This window comes from Antennarius striatus, chromosome 5, assembly GCF_040054535.1.
Source record: "Antennarius striatus isolate MH-2024 chromosome 5, ASM4005453v1, whole genome shotgun sequence".
NCBI lineage: Eukaryota > Metazoa > Chordata > Actinopteri > Lophiiformes > Antennariidae > Antennarius > Antennarius striatus.
The window spans coordinates 15,201,749-15,226,219 of record NC_090780.1 but is presented as its reverse complement, the minus strand read 5'-3'; the positions used below and the strand labels follow the sequence as shown (position 1 = coordinate 15,226,219).

The following is a 24,471-nucleotide window of genomic DNA, read 5'->3' as shown; positions in this document are numbered from 1 at the left end:
CTTATCACCATCTCAAAGTCCAATCCCTGGAAGGTCACTGGTGTCGCCAGGCAGAGTGATCGCCTGCGGAAATCCACCACCAGCTCCTTGGTTTTCCCAGTGTTGATCTGGAAGCGGCTCAGCTGACACCAGTCCTAGGTCAGTTGTCTGTACTCCCTGTCGTCCCCGTCAGTGATGAGGCATTACAGAGTCATCAGAGAACTTCTGCAGGTGACACGTTGAAGAGTTGATGGTCCAAGTTGAGGTGATGGTCTCTCAGAGGTGCTGACGCTATCGTGTTAAAAGCGCTGGAGAAATCTAAGGACATGATCTTCACAGTGCTCCCAGGTCTCTCCAGGTGAGAGATGGCCCACTGTTGGAGGAAGACGATGGCGTCATCCACCCCGATGGTAGGCTGGAAAGCAAACGGGAGTGGATCCAATAACGGGCTCATCAGGGGGCGGAGATGACTACAGACCAGCCGCTCTAGAGTCTTCATCGGGTGGATGTTAGCGCGACCGGCCTGTAGCTGTTAAGGTCCTTTGTGTGCAGCGTCTTGGATACAGGAACCATGGAGGAAGCTGTCCACAGCTGTGGGACCCTCAGCTTGAGGCTCAGGTTGAACATGTGTTCAACAATCCCACTCAGCTGGTCTGCACGGGATTTCAGTAGCCTGGAGCTAATGTTGTCTGGACCCATAGCCTATGACCTTGACCTATACTGAGTCAAATTTTTGACTGTCCACCAGGATAAGGTTTGGTCATCCCTGACGTTGAGTTTGTGTTCAGGCTAAGGTAGCAGTCAGAGCTATACACTGAAAGTTCCTCACAAGCTGTTGATATCAGTTAGCATTTGGCTATTTGGCTCTGCTTCAGACACTACTAACTCAGAACTGTTTTCTGGTTTTTGATGAATTAAAGCAACTTCAGCTCTTCTAAGTGATCTGAGAGCTGAGTGTATCCAAACTGACAACACAGCCCATTACCAAACAGCCTCAGCCTTTATTTATAGCCTAACATATTAACTGTCACCGGTCAAGGGTTATGTTCAACTTGACCTAAACGCTGCATGTGAAATAATCCAGGCAGAAATCAAGAGCTGAAATTATCACTCATTCCCAGCCTTGTGAGAGACAAAGAGTGGATACGTTCACACACACACACACAAACACACACACACACACACACACGCACGCACGCACACACACACACACATACACGGAATAAGGAGAATTTAAGAATGAAGAACTAAAATAAATCATAATAAATAGATAATAGATAAGAGAATAAAAATGTATACACAGGTATGTATAGTTTTTAGTGTCCTAGGTTCCATTCATCTTCGTGACTGTGATGTAGATTAGTGGACGGCGATAAAGTAGGGACTTCATGCAATAGCCAACAGTTCAATATACTTTAAGAGTACCATATGTTTTGTCATAACTCTCTGGTCACAATCTATTTTTCATTAGACTGCTTTATCTCAGCTCTCCAATGGTTTTAGCAAAACTTAACCAGTAACGTAAGTTGAAATAGCTAATTTGTCATCTATATCCACAGATGAGCAATAACGGGAAAAAAAGAGTGTCGACCACAGCCGCTCAACGACTTACGAAGGATTACCTCAGAATAAAGCAAGACCCTGTGCCTTACATCCGTGCAGAACCTCTACCCTCCAACATCCTAGAATGGTAAGGTCTCCATATTATTGAGGCTTATCATCAGAAGTCGCTAAAGCACTGAACTTCTTTTCAGTTTTCCATCTTATCTGGTTCCTGAGTGTACAAAACTTGAAATTTGACCTTGACCTAGTTTTCTCAAGGTCAAGGTCTTGAGAAATTTGTGCTGCCTGAGTAATCTGCTTTCTGTTTCATCTTTCTATCTGCAATGCTTGCAAAGATATTTGGTGGACATAGTAACGGATGAACGAATGGACGAACAAACAAACGAACACACGAACACTGACAATTACAATAGACCGCTTTGAAGCGGGATGTAATAACAAAACAGAGCCAAACAAAAGCAGGAACTTAATCTCCTAACTCTCCAAACATGCAGAAAATAAAAAAGGGGATATAGATAAATTATTTTTCTGTTGCTCTTGTTTAAAAAAGAAAGTATATGAAGAGTGGAAAGGTACTCAGTCCTGATGATAGACCTGTGGAGGTGTGGAAGTGTCTAGGAGAGGTGGCAGTAGAGTTTCTGACTGGGTTGTTCAACAGGATCTTAGATAGTGAGAAGATGCCTGAGGAATGGAGGAGAAGTGTGCTGGTGCCCATTTTTAAGAACAAGGGAGATGTGCAGAGTTGTGGCAACTACAGAGGAATAAAGCTGATGAGCCATACAATGAAGTTATGGAAAAGAGTAGTTGAAGCTGCTAAGGGTAGAAGTGAGAATTTCTGAGCAGCAGTATGGTTTCATGCCAAAAAAGAGTACTACAGATGCAGTATTTGCTTTGAGGATGTTGATAGAGAAGTACAGAGAAGGCCAGAGGGAGCTGCATTGTGTTTTTGTAGATCTGGAGAAAGCTTATGACAGGGTGTCCAGAGAGGAACTATGGTATTCTATGGGGAAGTCTGGAGTGGCAGAGAAGTATGTGAGAGCGGTGGAGAAAAGATGTGATGTGTGATAGAAGAGTTTCAGCTAAAATGAAAGGAAAGGTGTACAAAACTGGTAAGAGCAGTGATGTTGTTTGGTCTAGAGACAGTGTTAATGAGGACAAGACAGGAAACAGAGCTGGAGGTAGCAGAGATGAAGATGGTGGGACTATCTTTGGGAGTGGCCAGGTTGGATAGGATCAGGAATGAGTACATCAGAGGGACAGCACATGTTAGAGGTTTTGGAGATAAAGTCAGAGAGGCCAGACTGAGATGGTTTGGACATGTCCAGAGGAGAGATAGTGAATATATTGGTAGAGGGATGCTGAGTTTTGAACTGCCAGGCAGGAGGCCTAGAGGAAGACCAAAGAGGAGGTTTATGGATGTAGTGAAAGAGGACATGAAGGTACTTGGTGTGAGAGAAGAGGATCCAGAAGACAGGGTTAGATGGAGGCAACTGATTCGCTGTGGCGACCCCTGAAGGGAAACGCTGAAAGGAAAAGACTTTCCTCCAGCCAGCTAGAACGGAGGAGTGCATTTATTTCTGTTCTTATTGTTCTTTTTTTCCTTGTAGTTTTGTATGTCATGCAATGTGCACGGCAATATATGAATGGATATTCAAAAAAAAAAAGTTTATTCAAAAGTATTCTGTCGTTTCATGTCTCCTCCAGGCACTATGTCGTCAGAGGTCCTGAGAAAACGCCATATGAAGGTAGAAATTTGCCACAGTTATCTAGCACACACCTTATAAGAAGTTTCTGCTTCCTGCTTTACAAGAAAGTTTCATATTTGAATATGTCTTCACTTTTTTTTATTCTATATTTTTTCGGGGGGAAGCTGATATCATAGTGATATGATACAATCCAACTTGTCAATCTTTTCTATAGGAGGATATTATCATGGAAAAATTATATTTCCCCGGGAATTTCCTTTTAAACCACCAAGTATCTATATGATAACACCAAATGGGAGATTTAAGTGTAACACAAGGTGAGAATTATGTTTCTTATTAGAGATTCCAACTAAAATTTCTGAAAAATCTTGGGTCATTGGTGTAGATCTTTCATATAACATTAACTGTTTTTTTTCCTCAGGTTATGTTTGTCCATCACAGACTTCCATCCAGACACGTGGAACCCAGCGTGGTCAGTTTCTACCATCCTCACAGGTCTGCTTAGCTTTATGGTGGAGAAAGGCCCCACCCTCGGCAGCATCGAGACCTCTGACAATACAGTGAGCACAAACATCTAACATGATAAGTGATCTGTAGTCTCCCAGATATGTGATGGGCATTATTTAGTTATTTATTTACTTACTTTGTTTTCTCCAGAAAAGACAGCTGTCAGTGGAAAGTCTGGTCTTTAATCTCAAGGACGAGGTGTTTTGCGAGCTGTTTCCTGACGTAGTCGATGTAAGTCTTCTGATGTCTGGTAGCTTCTCGTCCATTGCTGTGTGTTTTTTGGCCTAATGTGGATCATTTTGTCTCATTCCCTCCACCAGGAGATTAAACAGAAACAAAAAGCTTCTCACCACGCACTCAATGGAGGTCCTATACCACTTAGGGGTGCCAACCCTGATCCTGGTCTACAGCAGGCCAACCACAACCACAGACTTTTAGGCGGGGCTCTAGCCAACCCGTTTGTGTTTGCAGGCTTTGCGGCGTTTGCCTTTGTAGTCAAGTTTGTGCTGTGGACAATAGCCCAGGAGTGAGTGCTGGTAAAAAAAAATCAATCAACTTTTATTTGTATGGCGCTTAATCACCACAGCAGACATTTCAAAGCGCTTCAACAGACAGAGAAACCAACTGAACCCTCCAGAGAAAGCAGAAGCAACAGCGGTGGGGAAAAACTCCCACATTGAGGAACAAATTCCGGGCAGGACCCAGACTCCCGAGGTCTGCCATTCGCCTTGACTGCCCTTGATGTTCAATCCTGGGTGATGGAAACTAGACGCCAACCCAGGCTTTTAGTTGAGAGGAAGTGGGGGAGTGGGTGGGAATTGCAGCTGGGCTGGGGGGGCAGAAGGGGTTTCTTAAAATGGTTGCGATCCACTCTGCTTCAGTCGTTTGTGACTGCAGTAGGAACAAACTTGGCTCATGGATTGTTGAAGGGTGTAGCAAAAAATGCACTATTGTTCTGCTATAGTTTATATTCACATTCTGCCTCACGCCACCAGTCGGCTGGGATAGGCTCCAGAAACCCCAAACCCGCGACAGTGAATGACACAGGTTTAGAAGATGAATGAACACTCTAAACAAAATACAGAAAACATAAAGAAGTGGTTTACTTGGACCGCCAGACTAGGAGGGCAGATCTGGAAATAGAATACTGGAGCACACGTTAGAGGTGGGTGATGAATCATGCTAACTATTCGTTATGTTAACAATAGGGAATCATGCTAACTATTGGAACGATAAAAACACTAACTGTATTTGTAAGAAATAAAGTCGACCAAATGAAATGTGATTTGTATCTTTTTATTGTCCACTGTGGTGGTGATGGTGACTTAGACTGTGAAAGGATTATGGCAGATGGTGTCTCACTGCTCTGCTGTCTTGGATATAGCTGGCAGGTGGATGTGGTCGTCATTGGGGTCTTCAGTTTGTAGGGCAGGGTGTTGTTACCCTCTGATAGTGGCAATATTCACACCATCAGCCTCATTATGTGAGGGAGCCTTGATAGGAATGTGGGTGCCATCTATGGAGCCAATTCTATTGGGAAATCCCAAAAGAAACAAGGCAGTCATAGACTGCAACATCCCGCGATACCCCTGAATTTAAAATTTTATTTGATTTGATAAAAGACCCATGATCCAACATGTAACTGGAGCATTCTATTTTTCATAGGTTTTCAGAGATTTGTACCAAAAAAGGTATTAAATGTGACCTTGACCTACTTTTTCAAGGTCAAGGTTGTGATCTAATTTTCATCCCCTTGCCTCCCTGAATATCAAACCTTTTGTTTCATCTTTCTATCTTATCCTTTTTCTGAGATATGTGCAAACATATCTCAGGATAGAAAATATCTCAGACCATAGATCAAAGCTAGTGCTTTGTTCTATGATTTTACTCACACCGGCCTTCTCCCTCGTCTCTCTAATCCGGTTCCTGAGTGTACCAAAGTTGAAATTTGACCTTGACCTAGTTTTCTCAAGGTCAAGGTGGTCATCTCATTTTCATCCCCTTTGCCACCCGAGTAATGTGCTTTTTGTTTCATCTTTCTATCTGCAACGGTTGCGAAGATATTTGGTGGACAGACGGACGGACGAACACACAAACACTGACAATTACAATACCTCACCGCTCCGCGGGATGTAATTAAAGATAATAATCCAAATCTGAGGTTGTAGCACAATTTCATTAAGAGAATATAATTTCGATTTAATTTATCAGATTTCTACGTCATTCACCTGCAATCCTGTGGAACTCCTATTTGATGATTCTGAAGGGTTTGTCTCCAGGAAAATTTACCAAATGGGATAGCTGTATTTGTAAGAAAAGTCGTGCATCTGAACAGACGGGGTCGTGATTTTCTTGATTTGAGGACAACATTTAATTGAAAGTCTGAATAATGCGACACAAAATAAAAGATAAATGAATGTGTAGTCATATTGCTTTTCGGACCAACAGAAACATGGCTACATAAGAAAGAGTATGTTAGTCTTAATGAAGCCTCTCCTCCCAGCCATATTAACACTCACATTGCGCGTGATCATGGACGGGGAGGTTGCGTGGCAGCCATTTACAATTCTAATTTAGCGATTATCCCTAAACCTGGGTCCAGCTACATTACTTTTGATAGTCTTATCATGACTGTGCTACAGTCTGCAAATAAATGAACTGAATCCATTGAATTTGTAATTGCATATCATCCTGCTGGACCATATTCTTTTTTTCTGGTAGATTTTTTTGAATTTGTATTCAATTTGGCTGTGACCAAAGATGAGGTTATATTAATATAAGATTTCAATGTTCATTTTGACAGTGTGAATGATAAGGGTTTCTTAAGGGTTCTGTTGGGTTTCTCTCTGTTGAAGCACTTTGAAATGCCTGCTGATGTGATTAAGCGCTTTACAAATAAAAGATTGATAGACTGATTGTTTGGATCCAACAGTGTCTTTGGATCCAAACAATCAGTCAAACTTAGCAAAACTTGCTTGTCAGGGCCAGTGGATGATATTGTACGGTAACAAAGAATTCCTCCTTGATGTTTGTTCCTTGTTTATATTGACATTAAAAAAAAATTGTGAGCTGCAGGTCTTCCTTAGTGTATGCACGTGCGTACACACGCACGCGCACACACACACACTTCGGGTTTATGATGAATGAATACTTCTGGTAAAGCGTGAGGAATAACGACACAAACCATTCGAATTTTTTCGTTTATTGAAAACAGTGACTGGATTATTTTAGCTGACTTTTTTCCCTGAATTAGTTCTACCAAATAGCCTCTTGACTATACTATGTTTAGATGAAATACAGTTAAATATTTAGACAACACAAAGGTAAATCAAACACAACAGGGAGGACTTTCTAAATAACAGAAATCCCACACACCATCCACAGATCAACCTCCTTTAACCAGAACCGGTGGAAATAGAAGTCTCTCAGCTGAAGTCACGGTGTGGATCACATTGAATGATCCCTTGTGAAAAACAATGATTTTTGACAATCTATATGAGTAAGTCACTTGTGCACATTTTATGTGTGGAACGATATAAGCAGTGTGTTCAGTGAACAGCACCACCTCTAAGTGTAGGACATATACCTCGATACATACATGGGACAATGGTTTACAAAAGGCTTGTGTTTTTCACCAGTCATACAGCAGTGCGGGGAGTTTGTCCCAACTTCCTATGGAGCATTTCCAAGTGTGAAGGGGATATAACAATATCAATATGAAAAGATAAAACTGGCCATGAATCTATCTGCATAGTGAGACGGTAACACAATCAGGATTCACAGATGATTTTTTTTTTCAGCCAACAGAACCCCCCCCCCCCCCCTCACATATTTCAAAGGAGAGAAAGTAAGGGTCCTTATTCCATTTCCATCAAAAGCTTTTCATGTCAGTCCCGATGACGGTGATCCCACTCCTCTGTACTTCATAAATACATTCAACACTCAGTTGATGGGAATAAAACACAAGTTTCTATTGCATAAGGAAATGATTAACCTCGCCTAACACTATCACTACATCGACTATCACACATACACTTAAATAAAACGCATATCCATCACAGTTTTTAACCACACCTTAACCATATTCAACATCTTCATGGACTTTCCTCTTCTTATGCCACAACAAATTATAATTTAAACATGGTAAAAGACTTTGGAGAATAAACAGACATGATTAAGATACAGTCATGGTTGTGTTAGGCAAAAAAACAAAGGGTCTCATTGGATTAGTGTGAGAACTTTTTGAAAAAGGCTCATTAAAAATTAACAACTTTTAACTCTATTGGCTAGTCTTTTGCTAGCCGTGTGAGTCAGGTGTCTTAAGGTTCGCCTAAAGTGTCATCGCAGTGTGTGACAGGAGCATCGTCTCTCTTCTCACAAAACCTCAAGATAAACAGGAGTAAAATACATTAACCGCAAAATGTTAATTATACATACAGATACGCTGGGGCTTAAGAACACAAATCTAAAAGGAAAATAAATCGATACAATATCAATGACTTAAAAATCATGAACACAAGAGTGTGTGATATGAGTTGGAGGTGAAACGCTGCCTTAGATTCTGAAAGCAGCAACTGAATAATAGACAAAACAGTTCTACTACTAGAATAGAGATTAAATGTCCCTTTGTAATAGTATGTGGGGGAAGTATACATTTAATCCTCCTTTGTTCAAAGTGTGCGGCCTCCTATAGGTAGGGGTACTGTGTGAGACGCCGGGGGCTCAGCTGGTAGGCACTGTAAGCATCAGCCCGTGTTGTCACATTAACGTAGGAAGAACCAGTGGCGAACTGATGCTGGTAGGCTGCAGGGAGGCCATGCAGGAGACTACTGACAGAATCCTTACGACTGGCCGAGTCCCTCCTGGAGGAGGAGGATGAGGTGTACACTCCTGCATAGGCGGATGGGGAGGGCCCGTGGCTGCCGCGACCGCGGGCCAGCAGCTGCTCCATGGCCTGAGAAGCTGAAGAGAGGGCATTGGAAGCTGGGTATGTGTACAGACCGGGACCGGGGGCTGAGGCGGAGGTCAGGGCCGACACCTCGGGGAAGCTGTAATGAGACGCTGAGACGGCTGGAGGAAACGTCTGCTGGCGCCGCAAAGACGAGTCGCTGTGGGAGCGCTCCTGAGATGAAGAGACGACAGGCTGAACCTGAGAAGGAACAAACAAGGAGGAAACAGGATCAGAGAAGTCTCATTAAATTATGTCTGAGGAATACACAAAACCTGACATGTTTGTTTTGGACATCAAGTCTGTTTCTAACTCACCACTGGAGGGAACCAGACATCCATGAAACTTTGTTTTAACTATCAATCAGACACCGGACTATACTTGTGTTTCACATCCCATAAAGCTCACTTTTCTTCTGTTTCTTCCCTTCCTTTGGGACCTGACTGCATTTGAGTGTCTTTAGTTGTTAATCAGCACAAGGGGTGTCTTGACTCTATACTAACTGTAACATCCAGTCATATAATTAAAAAGAAAAAGTTTAATTATAAAATCTATCATGCACCTTTTATTTTTTGACACAATATTCACTACTGTAAGTAGTAGAAAACTAAAATACTTTGTTGGCATGTTGCTGCCTACCACCTGTTTCTAGCAACTTAATTTAACCCTTGAATGTCACAACAACCAAAACTGTTTAAAGGAACTGCAGATTCAAACAAAAACTCATAGCTTCTCCAGTAAAACTACCAACAACAATGCCTCACCTGGCTGAGGTTTAAGGGGTGTAACTGGCTCGGCACCAGTCCGTGACGCTCCACGTTCTCCCCTGAACTACAGGGCTGACGGTTGGATGATCTCTTGGGCTTTATGTAGTTCACTATAAAAAGCAGAAAGCAATAGTTTTACTTTTACACCCAAAAATTAAATGCGTAATCGATAGAACAGAGACCAGCTCTCACCAGTCTCCAAGCGTGCCCCTCTCTCCTTACCCTGGGTTTTGACTGAAGGCGCCACCACTGCCAGAGACTTGTTATGGCGTGAAGACGTGCTGCTAGTCTGGTTCAGTGTTCGGGGGGGAGGAGTCAGGGGGCTGGCTGTGGAGGAGTCCGAGTCGTGCACCGTCACACAGCTGATGACGTTAGTCCGCTGGCTCATGCAAACACTAGAAACAGTACCATCGTGTTATTTCATATAAAAACAACATGGATATTAAAAAATAACGTGTGTGACAGGACATTAGGATATGTCCAGGATATGATCTAGTTTTGGAAGCACAAATACAGCACTGGTACTGTTGAATCTGTCAGTTTTAATTAATGCCAATCAATGGGGGCCCTTGGGGCAGGCAACGCTACAGAGTTGTTATTCTCACCTAGCGGGATGGAACTTCCGCTCATCCTCCGTGTCTGTGTCACTGTGAATGGTGATGATGCTGACAGCTGGGCTCGGTGTGTCAGAGATTATGATTGGCTGGGACAGTGTGTTGCTGGAGGTGGGAGGAGTCACGTCGCTGCTGCTGACAAGGGATGCAGTGGATATTCCCCTAAGAAGACGAGGTAACAAAGACAGACTCTGAGCTATGCCCTCCGAAGAAACGGTAAATCCAAGTGTAACTTAAACTAATGAACTACAACAGGACTGTTTAGCTGTCTGTGATTTCTGGCACCTCCTCAAGGCACACACATGAAACCCCAGGGCTCTACCAACCTGTTCCTGTTCTCTCCACGTCTGGCTTTCGTCTTCTTCCTCTCCTGCTGGGTCCTGGTTTGGGCTGCGTTCCTGACGAGACAAAGACCAAAAAAGTTAGTGGTGATAATAGTGGTTAAAAAAAAGGAGAATATTAACAGGGAAAAAAAATTCTGAATGTGATCAAGGCATGATCACTGGATTCTGTCCAGTGAGGTTTGAGATGATGTGAACAGACAATATTCTGTCTTGTGGACCCACTTTGACATAAAATGACCTTGAACTCACAGAAAGTCCTTTTGTTTTCTTTTTTTAACAGCCTTGAATTCACTCATTTTACTCTGTAAGGTAGAGGAATTCACAAAGAAAAAAAAAGTCCATTCCAAGCTGGGCCACAGATGACAAGCACAGACAGGTTGGGTAAAACAGGGCAGAGCTTTTTAAAAATTTAAATATTTCAACAGTAAATAAAAGTTTTGACGCTGTTTTGGTCTGGATCAGCCAGCTGAAATACACTATTAAGGCGCACCTTCAATGAATGGCCCATTTTTAAACCTTTTTTTCCATATATAAGGCACACTGTCGTATTTTGAGAAAATTAAAGGCTTTTGGGTGTGCCTTATAGTGCGGAAAGTACAGTATTTCCATACATGGTTCAGTCACTGCATGCAGTGTGAACCTTTGAGTACTGGTGAGCCTGGAGCTCCACACAATGCACCGGCACTTTTATATTCAAACATAAGCAGAGGCTGATACAAGATACTCTGACGTAGAATAAGAGAACTGGGGGGTGAGCTGCTGACCACATCGGGCTGGAGGAGGAGGAACACTGCGTGGACAGCGTGTGTGAAAAGTAGACGACCACACACTTCTCCTCACAACAAAGTAAGGAGCTGATTCTGATCATTATTAAATATGTACTGCACTACAGTAATGGTTGAAGCAGTGAATAAATGTTGCTGCTACAGTTTTAGTTAACACAGTGGCTAACACAATAATTGATCCAATCATTCTTCCCTTTTTCACAGGAACTTTAACGAAGCAAACAAGCTGATACAAAGAGGCTTTGTACTAAAACATATGATTTATGAGACAGTTGGGTAAAACTAAAGGCCTGCTCCTGATACAAACTGCTTTATTTACAAACTGGTATATTATGTCATTACGTTAAAGCCCACAGTCAATGCTTGTGGAAATACAGCCCCTACCACTGAGTCAACATAATGGAGATGAAGCCATGTGACTGAGATGATTTATGCGTCACTAACCATTTTTGTTTTGACCTCATCGGTTCACCTACCTCCAGTTGTGTCCTTGTTGTGAGGAAGCATCAAGTGTTTCCAGAGGTGATTCAGCCATGCTTGACGGGTGAGCAGCGCTGTGGATGGTCACACCCGGGACCTGCTGCCATGACGACGGTATGAGGATCTGTTGCGTGCCAGTAGGCCAAGCCTGCTGGAAAAAAAAAGAAAAAACAACAACAACACACCCACACGTCAGCGAATGTAATATCCAGGATGATCAAATCAACAAGAACGCTGTAATCGGCCAAACAAACCGAGCCATGCTGAGAATAAATACAAATTAGCTCATCTCCTCTACAGGCAAGAGACAAAGCCAGATAAGCGAGCAACCTTTCCCAAGCCATTCCCATATTATTGTACTGCCCTGCAACAAATGCACAGGATGATCATGCAAAGCACAAACAAATGAAGCAGTGTAAACAGTCAGACTGGGTGTATAAGACACACAAAAAAAACGATGGTGCCTGTTAAAGAAGAACCACTGAGGAAAGAAAGGTAGTTTAGTTCAATGACGTCAGTCTGTTGTGAATGACAGCCGTCTGGGGGAAGGCATGCCGCATATTCTGGCTCTGAAACGGAAATAGGTGTGTCAAAGAGGAGGATTTTATTGGGTTTGTTAGCTGTAGTCTCCATTTCTGAAAGAGAGACCGAACAAAAAGAAGCTGCAAGCAAAGCGCAGACCACTGCAGCTACACATGCGCTCCATGCCTTCACGCCTATGGGGGAAAGACTGAGCTAAGGGAGTGAAAGGATGTATGAAGAGTGGGGAGGGCGAATCCTTTGGATTGGAAAGAGGTGGTAAATTTTGTCACGTCAGATCGGAGTCACAACAGACAAATTTATAGAGGGATAATGGCGTCTCCAGACTCCACTCCCCCAAAAAAGAAGTTTAATTTAACCACAAAAATAAGCCCTGACCAATCACGATTCTGACAATCATGACGTGTCTGGATGTAAAATGGAATAATATAGGATGAACAAAAAACAAGCCCTATTTATTTTTTTGCCACAGAGGGACAAAGAATGTTGCAAATAAGGAAAACAAGATGGAGTGTGGCAGGAGAGAAGTGACGTTGTTAGTAATAGAGGGAGGATGTGTGTGCAAGGCTTTCTTCAGGGATATCATCGTTGCTTTACCAGCACTGTGGCTGTGTGCTCCAGAAGGGTGGGTCGACCCACCCCAGTGCCCAACCCGAGGGGCAGAGAATACTGGGGCGCTATGCCTGTTGAGGGTGGGTGAAGGGTGGCCACCATCAAGGGTGTGCAGGAACCCTGGAGGAGGAAGGAAGGATAGGGGAGGGCAGGGTTAGAGCACGAGTCCTGAAAGGTTGTACTGACTCAGACAAAAGGGACAAAGCAGATTAAACCAACCGCACAAGAGACAGAAACTGGGCACCTGGACACTTTACTGTTGCAGAATGCAAAAATAATTCTTAATTTTAGTTTATGGAGTTGGATGTGTCCAATGCATTAAATATCCAGCCCCCGTTCAAGGCACGCAATGGGAACAATCCTCAAAGTGTAATGCAATCAATAGAAAGACAAATGACAAAAAGCATGGACTGTGTTATTCTGAGTGTCAGCAGTATAATTGGTAAAACACCCCCAACCCGCTGTCCAGAGGAGGGAAGGGAACAAGTGGATCCCTGAAAAACTCCAACACTGTTTCCACGACAGAAAAACTCTGCACCACCACGATCGGTAATGATAAAATGATATCATACATGGTTGACGCTGTTCTTTTCTGTCTCTGTCTGCACCATAAATTACAATGTACAGAAAAATATCAAATGAGTAAATATGTAATCAACATCATGTATGATTTACATTCCTTTCCATCAACAAAAACACACACTCTTTCAATCTTAACACAGATTTTGTTGTCCATCTTCCTCAAAGAAAGTCAATTTCCACCAAAGAAAAAAACTTCTAAAATTTGCAGCTGCATTTCTAGATCTTGGGACCTCTCACCTGTGTGAGCATGCTGGGTTGGATCTGTAGCGACTGAGCAGATTGGTTCTGAGGTACTATGGGTACGGAGTTCTCCATCCTCACAGGGAAAGTGGAACTCTTACTGGATGGCTGTAGCCCTGGAAAACAATCCCACACAAGGATAGTGATGAGTAATACAAAGACCCTGACGATCAGCTTGATTTTGAAATATTCCTCTTTAACGCAGAATTGTTGAAGAACATCTGCCCTGATCTAAAAAACTGGTCAATCTCATCACTTTTCTGAAGAGTTTCTTACTTAAAGTCTTCCCAGCAGCTTTATTCTATACCTTGAATAGTGGAAGGTGGACAGACGATGAGCGTCTGCTGAAAGGGTTCAGGGTTCAGACCAGCAGGACGCGTTGGGATTGGAACACTTTGTTGAGCCAGCCCGGGAATGTTGATGGTAGCCTGCTGGTACAGAGCTGGCTGGTAGTTTAGTAAAGGAACCGCTCCCCCCGCAGAAGGCACCTGTTAACACAGATTAAGGCTGGATTATATTCTGCAACAGATGCAGACATGGAAAGCTGCAGACACAATGGAAACGCAGTTTATTTGTTTATACTACACATCAGCCCTGAGCCATACAGCCTGATAGATTGGTCATTCCATGTACAGTGTAACAAAAATATAATGAAGGGTCCTCTGATCCAAAAACAACTGAAGATATCGAAAATTATTATAGTGCTTCCAAACGCAAGGGGACAGAGAAATCATCAACATGATCCTCTTACAATTTACCTGAAATGTGATGCAAGTATCAAATTCAACAAGTACATTAATTTTCTTACTTGTTTATGATTATATTTTCTAGCAAATTAAAGCAATTAAAAATGTATTTGCGATAAACCTCATTTAACAAGTCTGAGAAGAAGCTGTAAATAAATCATTTTGTAGGTTTTATTTTAAAAACAGTTTAAAACCCTAACCCAGCCAAATAATATATCTGTCTAATTACTGGATGAAGTGATATGGATATAATTGCTTCTGCTTCTATTAATCAAGTTGCTGAGAGCTTTCACGTGGACTCTTGATTTACTTCTGAACCAGACATTCTGACATTACATCTGCAGCCTTCATGGAAAACTGGAGTTCCTCCCTCAGATTGCTTTTGGTTTTGTTAATTGACTAGAGACAGAGGAAAGTGAAGCCCCACCAAAACATGTGAGATGCTGCTTCCCTTTCTAAGATGTGATGGGGACACAAGGGTCATTTGGAAATGCAGATGATGGTTTACTGAAAAATTAATCAGGTGAGAAACTGGTCCCTCTAATATGTTTTCTATTGTAAACACATACATGAAATTGCTGCAGTTTAAGTGTCTGTTGTGAATAACTAACTCATTAGCTGCCAGCGCTTTGTAGATATTGATCTCCGCCGGTGGACTTTCTCAAACGCTCCAAACATTTTACCTTTCTTTTATTTCATTTATCTATGAAAGAATGAGCCCTACCCGTTCTTTCTATTCTTAACCAACAGCAAGACGCTTCGCTCAGAGCGACGCCGTGTTCACTCACTGGTGTGCACTGACATACGCGAACTTTGTTGCAACGAAAGTTGCCGTAGCTCTTCCGTCTTCCTGATTCACCATACTCTGCTCCGTAACTGGATCAGTAGTCATGATGCCAAATTCTATGATTACAAGCCTGATTTCCACTGACAAGCTGTGCCAGACTGTCCGCCAGCCCTCCAAGTTGAAAAACACAATTGATGTCTATAAATGTCACTGATGGTGAAGACATGAGACATACCTGGTTATGCTGGTTGAGCTGGCTACTGAAGGTAACAGTGAGGTTACCGGCTGCAGCACTGGGGACTGCATTGGTGGAGTATAGGGACTTGCTACTATCATAGGAGGCCCTGCGCTTGCAAATCTCCATGTTCTGGAAGCAGGACTTAACACTAGAGAGGAAGGACAAAATCACAGATTGAATAAAAACGAAGAATCATCATCATCATCAACAAATAAATAAAGGAAATCTATATGCAGTCGTACCAAAGAGAACATCTTTACTTAATGAACTTACTGGGAACTGTGAGGATAATCGACAAGGTGACTCATTGTGACAAAGGGGTGCCCCAGAGTTTTTGTAGGTGTGATCCGTTTGTCAGCATCCAGGCGCAGCATTCGCTTCAACAGGTCTATAAACTCTCGTCTGTCAGCTTTCTCTGCTAACATGTCTGTCCCCTCCAAATGAGAAGACAAGTTCACCTGGAGTGGAGAAAATAACACAACATTAAGTCACACACTGTCAAGTATGGGTGGAATGATTGCTTAGGTCGATGTATGTGGCTTTGGCGTCCACAACATAAACATTTTCCAACATGGAGAGACAAATTCAAATGTCATGTAATACTTATCAGCTAACAATGTAAATTACCTGCATCATGTCATCAAGACAGTTGAAGATGTACTTCCTGGCCTCTTTGGACTTAATCCCCATTTCCATTTCATGCTCTGATGGAGTCTGTAAAATGGAAATGATATCTTTACCATTATGTGCCAGCACAACTTTTTCAAAACAAATTCAAAATGTTTTTTATTTGAGCATATTTCTAGTCATTTTTCACAGCCTACTCAAAGATTAAGTAGGCATTATAATAGAGTTAACAGTCAAGCTTATTAACCTTGAGCCTCCAAAGTGGGTAGCTGGAGTCAGGTCCTCGATTGAAGAAGCGAATGGTCTTAGTGCCGGCACTCAGCAAGTACTCCGCAGGCAGTCCCTGAGTCTGAGAAATGTAACGGATCTAGAAACAAAACATTCATGTGGGATAAGTGGTCAGAACCAAGGAAATCTAGTCTGTACACAAATGAATGATTCCTGCAATTACTTGTGCAGCACATATCAGTTGGCTTAAAGCCTAACTAGCTGTATAAAGTCCAGAATTCTATTAATATTAGTACTGACCTGATCATACTCTGATGCTCCAGGGTAGAGAGGCCAACCCAGAAATAGCTCAGCAATCACACACCCTAACGACCACATGTCAATGGCCTCACAGAACGGCAGACCTAAAATGATCTCTGGAGCCCTGGACAATACAGAGAAGATCAAAGGACCTGAGTTGGGGAAACAACAGAGCTACAAACTTTAAGATTATAGAAAAAAACCCATCTGTCACTAACCTGTAGTAGCGAGATTGTAAGTACGTTGAGCAGACAGCTTTAGACACATGACTTGCTGAGCCAAAGTCGATGACCTTAACCCTGTATGGCTGTCTCAGAGGATCAACCAGCATAATGTTCTCAGGCTTCAGGTCTGCGTGAATCAGGCCCAAGCTTTTCAGTTTCATCAGTGCTGTAGCCACCTTAAGATACAAACATATAAAATATTAATCACACACACAATATCAATGAGCAGCGCTAAAGCAAAAGAAAGCAGCTCTTTCATAAATAGCAAATGTCATAAATGTCAAACATTTACCAACCTGCTGTAATATAGGTCTGATGTGCCTTAGGGGTAGTGGGCTGAACTTGCTGTGTTTGAGAAAGTCATACAGGTTCTGCTCCAGCATCTCAAACACCAGGCAGGTGTGACCCTTGTGCTGGAAGCACTCATACGAGCGCACAAAGTTGTACTCATCAGCGTTTTCTGCACTCAGTCTATTCAGGATGCCCACCTATGGAAAGAGAAGAAAATACCTGAGTGTTTGGTACCTGCTTATTCAACGCAGCATGAAAATGCAAATACTTTGAATTTGTACAAGTTCATTATAATGGTAGAATTTCATTTCCTTAGTTTTCCCTCAAATAATTCATAACTGAATGTTGTGCTGCCACATCTGCACAGATGTCATGTTACATCAAGAGCATTTTTCACAGATCCACCTAATAACAGACAGTATGTGTGAAGGCTCTGAAAGTGATATTCAACCCAAGTACAACCAGCACTATGATCTCATTTTAGTAGCATAACCAATCATTTTTATCACAGTCAGTATTGAAGATACATCTATTAACAGCATGGCACGGGGGGTGTTAAGTTATCAGGATCTTTTTTTAATTCTTTAAATACCAATTTCTGTCAAACAAATGAAACACCAAGTCTCCCTCCAAGGAAATAAACCATATGTACCCTATTTTTTTTTAAATCGGGTCGTTTTTGCCTTGTTTTTTGTGCCTGTTAAGAACTGAAAAACCCAGCTTTATATTGCTAGAAATATATCCATAAAAATGTAGTTGGCATGTACTGATCATTGGTTATATATAATTGATAATTTTCATATGAAATGTCCCCAGATTATTAAAGTGGACATTAGACAGTTTATGACATTTTAGTGGATATTTTAGACAGAATCCAGACTATAGACTTCCAATAACATCAGCACTGATTTTTTTCAATGGTGTACTTCCTTATTGAGACAGTCAACTTGCTGTCTCTTCATAAATCTCATATATAGCAAAAAACAACTGCCTTTACAAGTATTTCCGCAATTAATACGGTAAGACAAAAAGTCCTCTCCATATCAAATGAAGCCAGTCACTCTACACCGACTTTTGTTATAGAAGTAGGACAGAAAAATATTTGAGCAAAAAAATTTTTTTTTAGAATTACCTCGATTTGGCCCTGGCGAGCATATGAGGGGTGGTTCTTTAGGATCTTGATGGCCACAATTTCATTGGTGCCTCTCTTCCAACACTTGGCCACTTGTCCAAACGTGCCTCTCCCTAAAAACTCTAATACTTCATAGCTGCAGGACACGGAGCAGAGGATCTCATGCTGCACTAGCTGATAATCGCCTTCACCATTGGAGCTGCTGCTCTTGGTAGTTGGAGCTGAGTGGGGTATAGATTGGCCGGTGCCCCCTCCACCCACACCTGTACGGGTCGAGTAAGTTGCTGCAGGAGCAGAGAGCTCCTCCAAAATTTGGACACTGCCACATCCACTCCCACTCCCACTGCCTTCATTAACTTCCTCGATTTTTCTCTTCTGCCCGTGCCTGTGCCCTCGAGTTTCAGAAGAGATCTCAGTGTGAGCGTAAGAGGAGGACGTTGGCTGCTCTGTGACACGTCGACTGGATCCACGGGGAAGACTGCCAGTACTATCGGCTGCTCGCACCACCACTTGTCCCCTGGAGCCCGGTGCAGCAGGGGGAAAGACCAGGGATGGGGCAAAAGGTGGCACAGCCATGGCTGGGGCAAAGGTGTATGCTGACTGGCCTGCTATGGAACTGTAAGCCTCTGTGGTGGAAACATCCCAAACATTGCTTTCCACCTTCAGCTTCTTCACGCGGCAAAAGGCACTGGATGAGATGGAGGGAGGAGAGAAGACCTGCAGCTGAGAGCTCATAGCTGAAAAGAGATTGAAGCAAATTACACAGATGTACAAAACAGAACTTAAATCACAGAAGTAACTTCTACAAAAATGTCAAAAAGAGCACAAAAAGAATCAATTAGACTTTCTTAAGGTTGTTAGAAGACATTTCACTTCTGGTCAAAGAGGCTTCCTTCAGTTGTAACCAAGTCCAGATTGTTACTCCTGTTGGAACAGAAAGCAATAGACAACCGAAAACACCAAGACAATGGGTCTTGTTTGGAGTCGTTACCATTCAAAGGAGAGTCGTTGTCCTGCCCACCCTATACAGGAGATAAAGGTGAACCCATGTCACACCAAAACTGCCTCCATATGACCATCCCCTATTTCCATACAGAGTAAACTACCACTGACAAAAACAAAGTTGTGCCAAAGGTCAAAGAGCAGAAACGCAAATGCTCTTAAGACATGTGGCTAACTGAACTGGGCCTTTATCAAACGGAAAATTGTTTGTATCTCCTACAGTACTGGTGTTTCAGAAAAAAATGATGATTGTTTTCAGTAAACACAAGGTTTCCACACACTGCAATCCTAGTAACAGACTAAGACAGAAGTTGGTCCAGCCTAAGGACAAACACCATGACACAAGCAGAGCAACGCAGTGTGTGTTGCCAAGTGCAGTGAGGGACGCAGTGACTTGTTCATTCGGTAGCCCAAACAAGCGTTCCACAAGCTTAGGACTCACCACAGGGGAGGGCTTGAGAGAAGGGTTAAACAAGCCATTTTTGTCAAACTTTTGTCAAACCATCTCTGAACAGAGGATGAGGATTAAGACCCCATCTATCAGCCACCTACAATGCAGCACTGACCACCACCCCCAGAAACCAGAAGAGTCATTCACACCCTTGTGTGACCATAACAGCTCAGACAAGGGTGGGTGGGACATCAACTCCATTATTAACGCTAACGACTTCAAACAAGACTTATTGTCATGGTGGTTTCCGTCGTCGGTTTGTTTTTCCACTCCAACGGGAGTGTAAGTTTTCAACCAATCTTGAGCAAGTCCAGTTAATGCAGTTTTTTTGCTCTTCTTGATTTACCTCAACCTAGATGATTGAGAATCTACACAGACATGTTGTTTAACTATGAACAAGACACAGCATATACTGCATTGTGACATGTTTATTTACTAAATATATGCAGTCAAAGATGGAGTTGCTGATGTAGCCATTATCAGTCTACTGAAGAAACGGTGATCCCTACTTACTTCATATGGTATAGCTTAAAAAAAACTATAACAAAATTTATAATTACGAATGTAGGAATTTCACTTAATATACGATCTTAGTAATATAATTGTTAATAAAGTCCAACATGACAGCAGTACACCAACCAGTCAATTGATTCAGGATTACAGGAACGAACCTGTTTCAACTAAAGGAGCAGCTGAGCCTGACCCTGGACAAGGACTGTTTACTAGTATATGTTGCCAAAATCGATAACGTTTCATCATAGTTATACCATGATCAGAAATCATATATTGAATACTAAATAAGCCTGCTTTATCTGATTGATTCCCTCACTGGAAAATTGAAATAAATCTTGAGAGTTAATTCTTATCGTTTCAATACTTGCGCAGCAACAGCATGTACAGTAATAATCTGCTGTGTGTGTGATGGGTACCTACAGGGTGACTCTTTGGGGAACTAAGTGAACTACAGACAAGTCAATCAATCACCACCCCCTGTTAAATGTCTGTAGCAAAAGCAGAACATCAATTTAATTATGTTACTTCCACTTTTTGGATCCAGTCAACAATTTGCGACAAGGGTAACATTACCTAACCCGCCACTGCTACTGAGCTAAAGGGCTAACGTTGCGAAAATAGGGTGTTAGATTATCAGCAGTTTACATGTCAAAATAAAGTTAACGTTACGTTAAATCAAGTAGAAAGTGTAAAAAAACAAAATAGACAAGGAATATTTAGTGACATACCGGGCTGGATGTTATCACAACGTCGAAGAACTTATTTCTCCGAGGTTTAAATCCCACTGCAGACTGCCGTTAGTCGATTAGCTTCCGCTTGCTAACATTAGATGGTAGCTAGGCCTGCATTGTTTCCTCAGTCGATGGAGGGCTAGGCAGCGGCGAAAGGCGTCAAAGTGCTGGGTTTCCACAAGAAAGACGCATGGGTCTCATTGTAATGTTACGCTAGCTCATCTAGTGACAAACTGTGTAAATTTATGGCCTAAAAAAATAACAAAAATCCTGTACAAATTCGTCGCTCCCGGAGCAGCGTACTCCGGTTTCCCCGGAACAACCACGTCTTTATATCAGCTGCGACTCTGACGTCATTTCCAGCTTGCGCTGCAGTTACCGTTGATTTGTCAGCGACGCGCATAGAGATTTCACCATGTTCTCACTGGATGTCGTAACTGTCGTAAAACTGATGCAGTCCTCTCTGTAATTGTTTTACACTGGTGGTGGAAGCTGATGTGCTGCAAGTAGTTCTTGGTAATTTGCAAGTATAGTAGTGCAAATTTTGCGTCTGAAAATATGGGCTGTTGAAGACAGATGAGACAAAAAACAACATCAAGAAAAAAAAGCAATACATATTTTTTTTTAATGTGATTTGATTTAACTAACTAGACTGTGCCACTAATTTGCCTTTGGCCATTAATCAAGTATAAAAAATTGAATTGAGTTAAAAAAAAATGTCAAAGTGGAGAAGCCATCTCTGAAGGGGGGGGGGGGGGATCACCTTTCACCTTTTTACAGTCAGGTCCTTTTGGTGAAACTCAGATTTCAACGATCGTCTTGGTCAACCCCACTGTTGGGAAGCCAAATGGGTGTCAACTATGGTCGCTGGATGTGAATAGCACTGACTACACCCATGGTGACCACACCCAGCCACCTTCAGAACTGAAGAGGCCTCTCGGATGAGATATGAAAATACGTGTTCAAGAAACTTTCTTAAAGTCCAGTGGACTGATTTAAACAGCTTTGGATAACCATGGCCTGGATAACTGAGAACCTACACAGACAATTCACGCTATATTAATAACTAGGCTAAATCAACGTAAAGGCACAATATTTACAAGTGATAAAAAAATACACAAACAGGACTGCCATATTTCTGAAAGTATCTTAAGCACATGGCTGTCAGAATCGGTTTTGCCCTCATGTCTGTCATTGTCTTCTAAGTGTTTAAAATGTGGCTGAAAATACTATGAAAACACTGAGTACAATCTAAATGTACTGGACACCAGATTACTGCATATACATCTTTAATTTGAGAACCCAATTCAGGTATACTTTAATTTCTTCATTCAAAAATGTCACATTATCTTGAACAAGGAGATCTCAGACTATCAATATCAAGTTTTAGAACAAGTACAAGCTACTATTCACAACTGTTAGGCTTCTGATAACAGTTGTGTCGGGAGAATTGCACTTGTGTGAAATACAGTCTGTAGTAGGCATGCTGGATGAGACAAGTTGAAAATTTGTCTTCAAGACCAATTGGAGAAATAAATATCTGTGAAAAACAAAAACACAATTTAAAGTGCAAATTTTCTTTTTATTCTGATTTCATTTTACAGCAGAAATTATGTAAAGCATTCAGAAGACATTTTCCACATATAAGGGCAATATTCAAAACACTTTGCATGGCCTCAGCAACAAAATATTCTTTTAAAAACATCAACATTTTAGTGATGCTTGTGCATGCACATTTGTAAAACAAAGTAAAATCTAGGCTACAAAAAAGAGGAATGAAAGACTGAGATAGGCATGGAAAACACAACAGCAGGCAAGGTGGGAATACTGCAGGAAATGACAAAGCGAAGACAGGGTGAAAGAAGAGGACGGCAGGGAGAGGTCTAGCCATAGGTTATCTATAAGGGTCCACCATTCTAGCATGCAATGTGGTGTTTGGCCACGCTCTCTCAAAACAAGGCCTGAAGGGTAATGCCATTCATCTCTAGGCAGAGGCCACCTCTGTGCATGTCTATCTGCTGTCTACTATTGCAATATTTTATTTTCTCATTTTCTATTCTATATTTTTTTTTACAGTAACCATCCTCCCCAAAAATATGAACATATTGATGAAATATTATGCAATCTGTGTGTGTATATATTTGTGTGTTGATATGCATAAGCATTTTCCTTTTGTAGTATGTTTATAGCGTACATCAAGGAGTCCAAAGTAATGTTCTTTGTGATATATACTGCGCTGATGTGAAAGGAGACGCAGTTTAAGAGGAGGTTCAGGTGCGGCTGGAGATGGAATGCTTCTGACAGCACTGTCCTGACTGTGACTGTTTCTCAGTATGACAAATTCAGAAAACGTGAAATATACATATGAGGGATCCTCCAATTGTACTGTATATCTTTCAGTGTACTTTCTGTTACAACCCTTTTAAATGAAGCAAATTGAGGTGATATATACTCAATACTTCCTTGCATTATTTAAGCGTCGTTTTAAAAATCTTGTGCGTTTAAGACAAGAGCATGTGTAGAAATAAAAGCACCACTTTTCACTTCTATTGAGTTTGGTTTATATTCAAAACAACCTTGTTAAATACAAGATTCGGGGATTCATTTCTTTCTAGAAAAAGTGATGCAAACTCAGCTCGGATGAATCAAACAGATCACATTTGCTGGTTCACATCACCGGAGAGGAATATCATGACTGCATCAATCAAGAAGATGATTTAAACAGTAATGAGGAGGGTTACTGAATGAACAACTGGAGTTTCCCTAACATCCACAAACATTTACACATACACGCACAGATAAATGTCCACAGACAACTGTGTTAGCGATCATTACACTCCACAAACCATCTCCCTGTTCTTCAACCCTGAGTAAAATCTAAGGGAGAGATTTAATTGTTCCCAAAGACAAAAGCACAGAGAGAAAGAGTGCAGCACATTTGTTTGCCTGAATGTGTTCATTCGTGCATGTATGTGTTTTTGGGTGCGTGCATATCTTCATGAGACAGTGAGTGAAAAAACAAAAGTGCATATGATAGATATTTTGTCCTCTGGAAAATGGTTGCTTTCGTTTAAATGCCGCAAAACTCTTTCTAAGGAAAGACAGACGAATAGAGTCCATGCAAGAAACACACAACTTCCAATAGACTCTTTGACAGTGCCCTTCACACATAGGTGCTTAATTCTAAGGTTTACTTTTTCTAATGATATAAAACTGACACACAAGTGGGGATATAGTGATACTGTAATTACCGTCTCAGAAAGCGACACACAGCATCAATCAGGCCATGATCATCCATTCATACCACTGACAAATTAAAACTTTTAACTTAGACTCAGATCAAGTTTAACACTGTCAAGTTCATTTTTAACACACAATTTAGGAAAATAAACAGGTAACTGTTAACTTTTAGAGGACATACAATAGATATTTCCTGATATTTGCTTGTAATTTTTTGTTGAGCAGGCACTTTCTAAACAGAACTTTCCAGAAGTCTAAAGTACACATCATACAATAATGGCAGTGACAATGACA

General features: G+C 41.7%; 2 protein-coding genes across 6 annotated transcripts; one reads left to right on the top strand and one right to left on the bottom strand.

Annotated features, from left to right (window-relative positions):
- Positions 1-1,538: 1,538 nt before the first annotated feature.
- On the top strand, positions 1,539-4,285 carry LOC137595756 (ubiquitin-conjugating enzyme E2 J2-like). Its single transcript, XM_068316021.1, has 6 exons — positions 1,539-1,669; positions 3,247-3,287; positions 3,463-3,565; positions 3,670-3,808; positions 3,906-3,986; positions 4,076-4,285. Exons 1-6 carry the CDS (start codon positions 1,539-1,541, stop codon positions 4,283-4,285), a joined length of 705 nt encoding a protein of 234 aa, XP_068172122.1.
- A 2,656-nt stretch (positions 4,286-6,941) lies between these two features.
- On the bottom strand, positions 6,942-21,245 carry hipk1b (homeodomain interacting protein kinase 1b). 5 transcript variants are annotated; one of them, XM_068315140.1, is made up of 18 exons: positions 20,935-21,245; positions 18,241-18,977; positions 17,114-17,305; positions 16,812-16,993; positions 16,594-16,717; positions 16,313-16,432; positions 16,066-16,152; positions 15,712-15,896; positions 15,436-15,586; positions 13,975-14,155; positions 13,665-13,783; positions 12,831-12,965; positions 11,690-11,844; positions 10,411-10,482; positions 10,076-10,246; positions 9,663-9,865; positions 9,468-9,580; positions 6,942-8,904 (listed from the first exon to the last, which is right to left on the bottom strand). In XM_068315140.1, exons 2-18 carry the CDS (start codon positions 18,973-18,975, stop codon positions 8,443-8,445), a joined length of 3,387 nt encoding a protein of 1,128 aa, XP_068171241.1. In that variant the 5' UTR covers positions 18,976-18,977; positions 20,935-21,245; the 3' UTR covers positions 6,942-8,442. The 5 variants fall into 5 exon arrangements, with proteins under 5 accessions (XP_068171241.1, XP_068171243.1, XP_068171242.1 ...); XM_068315142.1 differs by having other exon boundaries at positions 9,693-9,865; positions 20,935-21,244; XM_068315141.1 differs by having other exon boundaries at positions 11,690-11,841; positions 20,935-21,244.
- Between the last annotated feature and the right edge of the window lie 3,226 nt (positions 21,246-24,471).

What these genes read in the sequence shown, in the direction of transcription:
- LOC137595756 (XM_068316021.1), top strand. Translation starts at nt 1,539, where the DNA reads ATGAGCAATAACGGGAAAAAAAGAGTGTCGACCACAGCCGCTCAACGA. An exon ending in CCCTCCAACATCCTAGAATG is followed by an intron (nt 1,670 to 3,246) that starts GTAAGGTCTCCA and finishes TGTCTCCTCCAG; the next exon opens with GCACTATGTCGTCAGAGGTC. An exon ending in TGTTTCCTGACGTAGTCGAT is followed by an intron (nt 3,987 to 4,075) that starts GTAAGTCTTCTG and finishes TCCCTCCACCAG; the next exon opens with GAGATTAAACAGAAACAAAA.
- hipk1b (XM_068315140.1), bottom strand. Translation starts at nt 18,975, where the DNA reads ATGAGCTCTCAGCTGCAGGTCTTCTCTCCTCCCTCCATCTCATCCAGT. An exon ending in TCAGACCTATATTACAGCAG is followed by an intron (nt 16,994 to 17,113) that starts GTTGGTAAATGT and finishes TTGTATCTTAAG; the next exon opens with GTGGCTACAGCACTGATGAA. An exon ending in ACCCACTTTGGAGGCTCAAG is followed by an intron (nt 16,153 to 16,312) that starts GTTAATAAGCTT and finishes TCCATTTTACAG; the next exon opens with ACTCCATCAGAGCATGAAAT.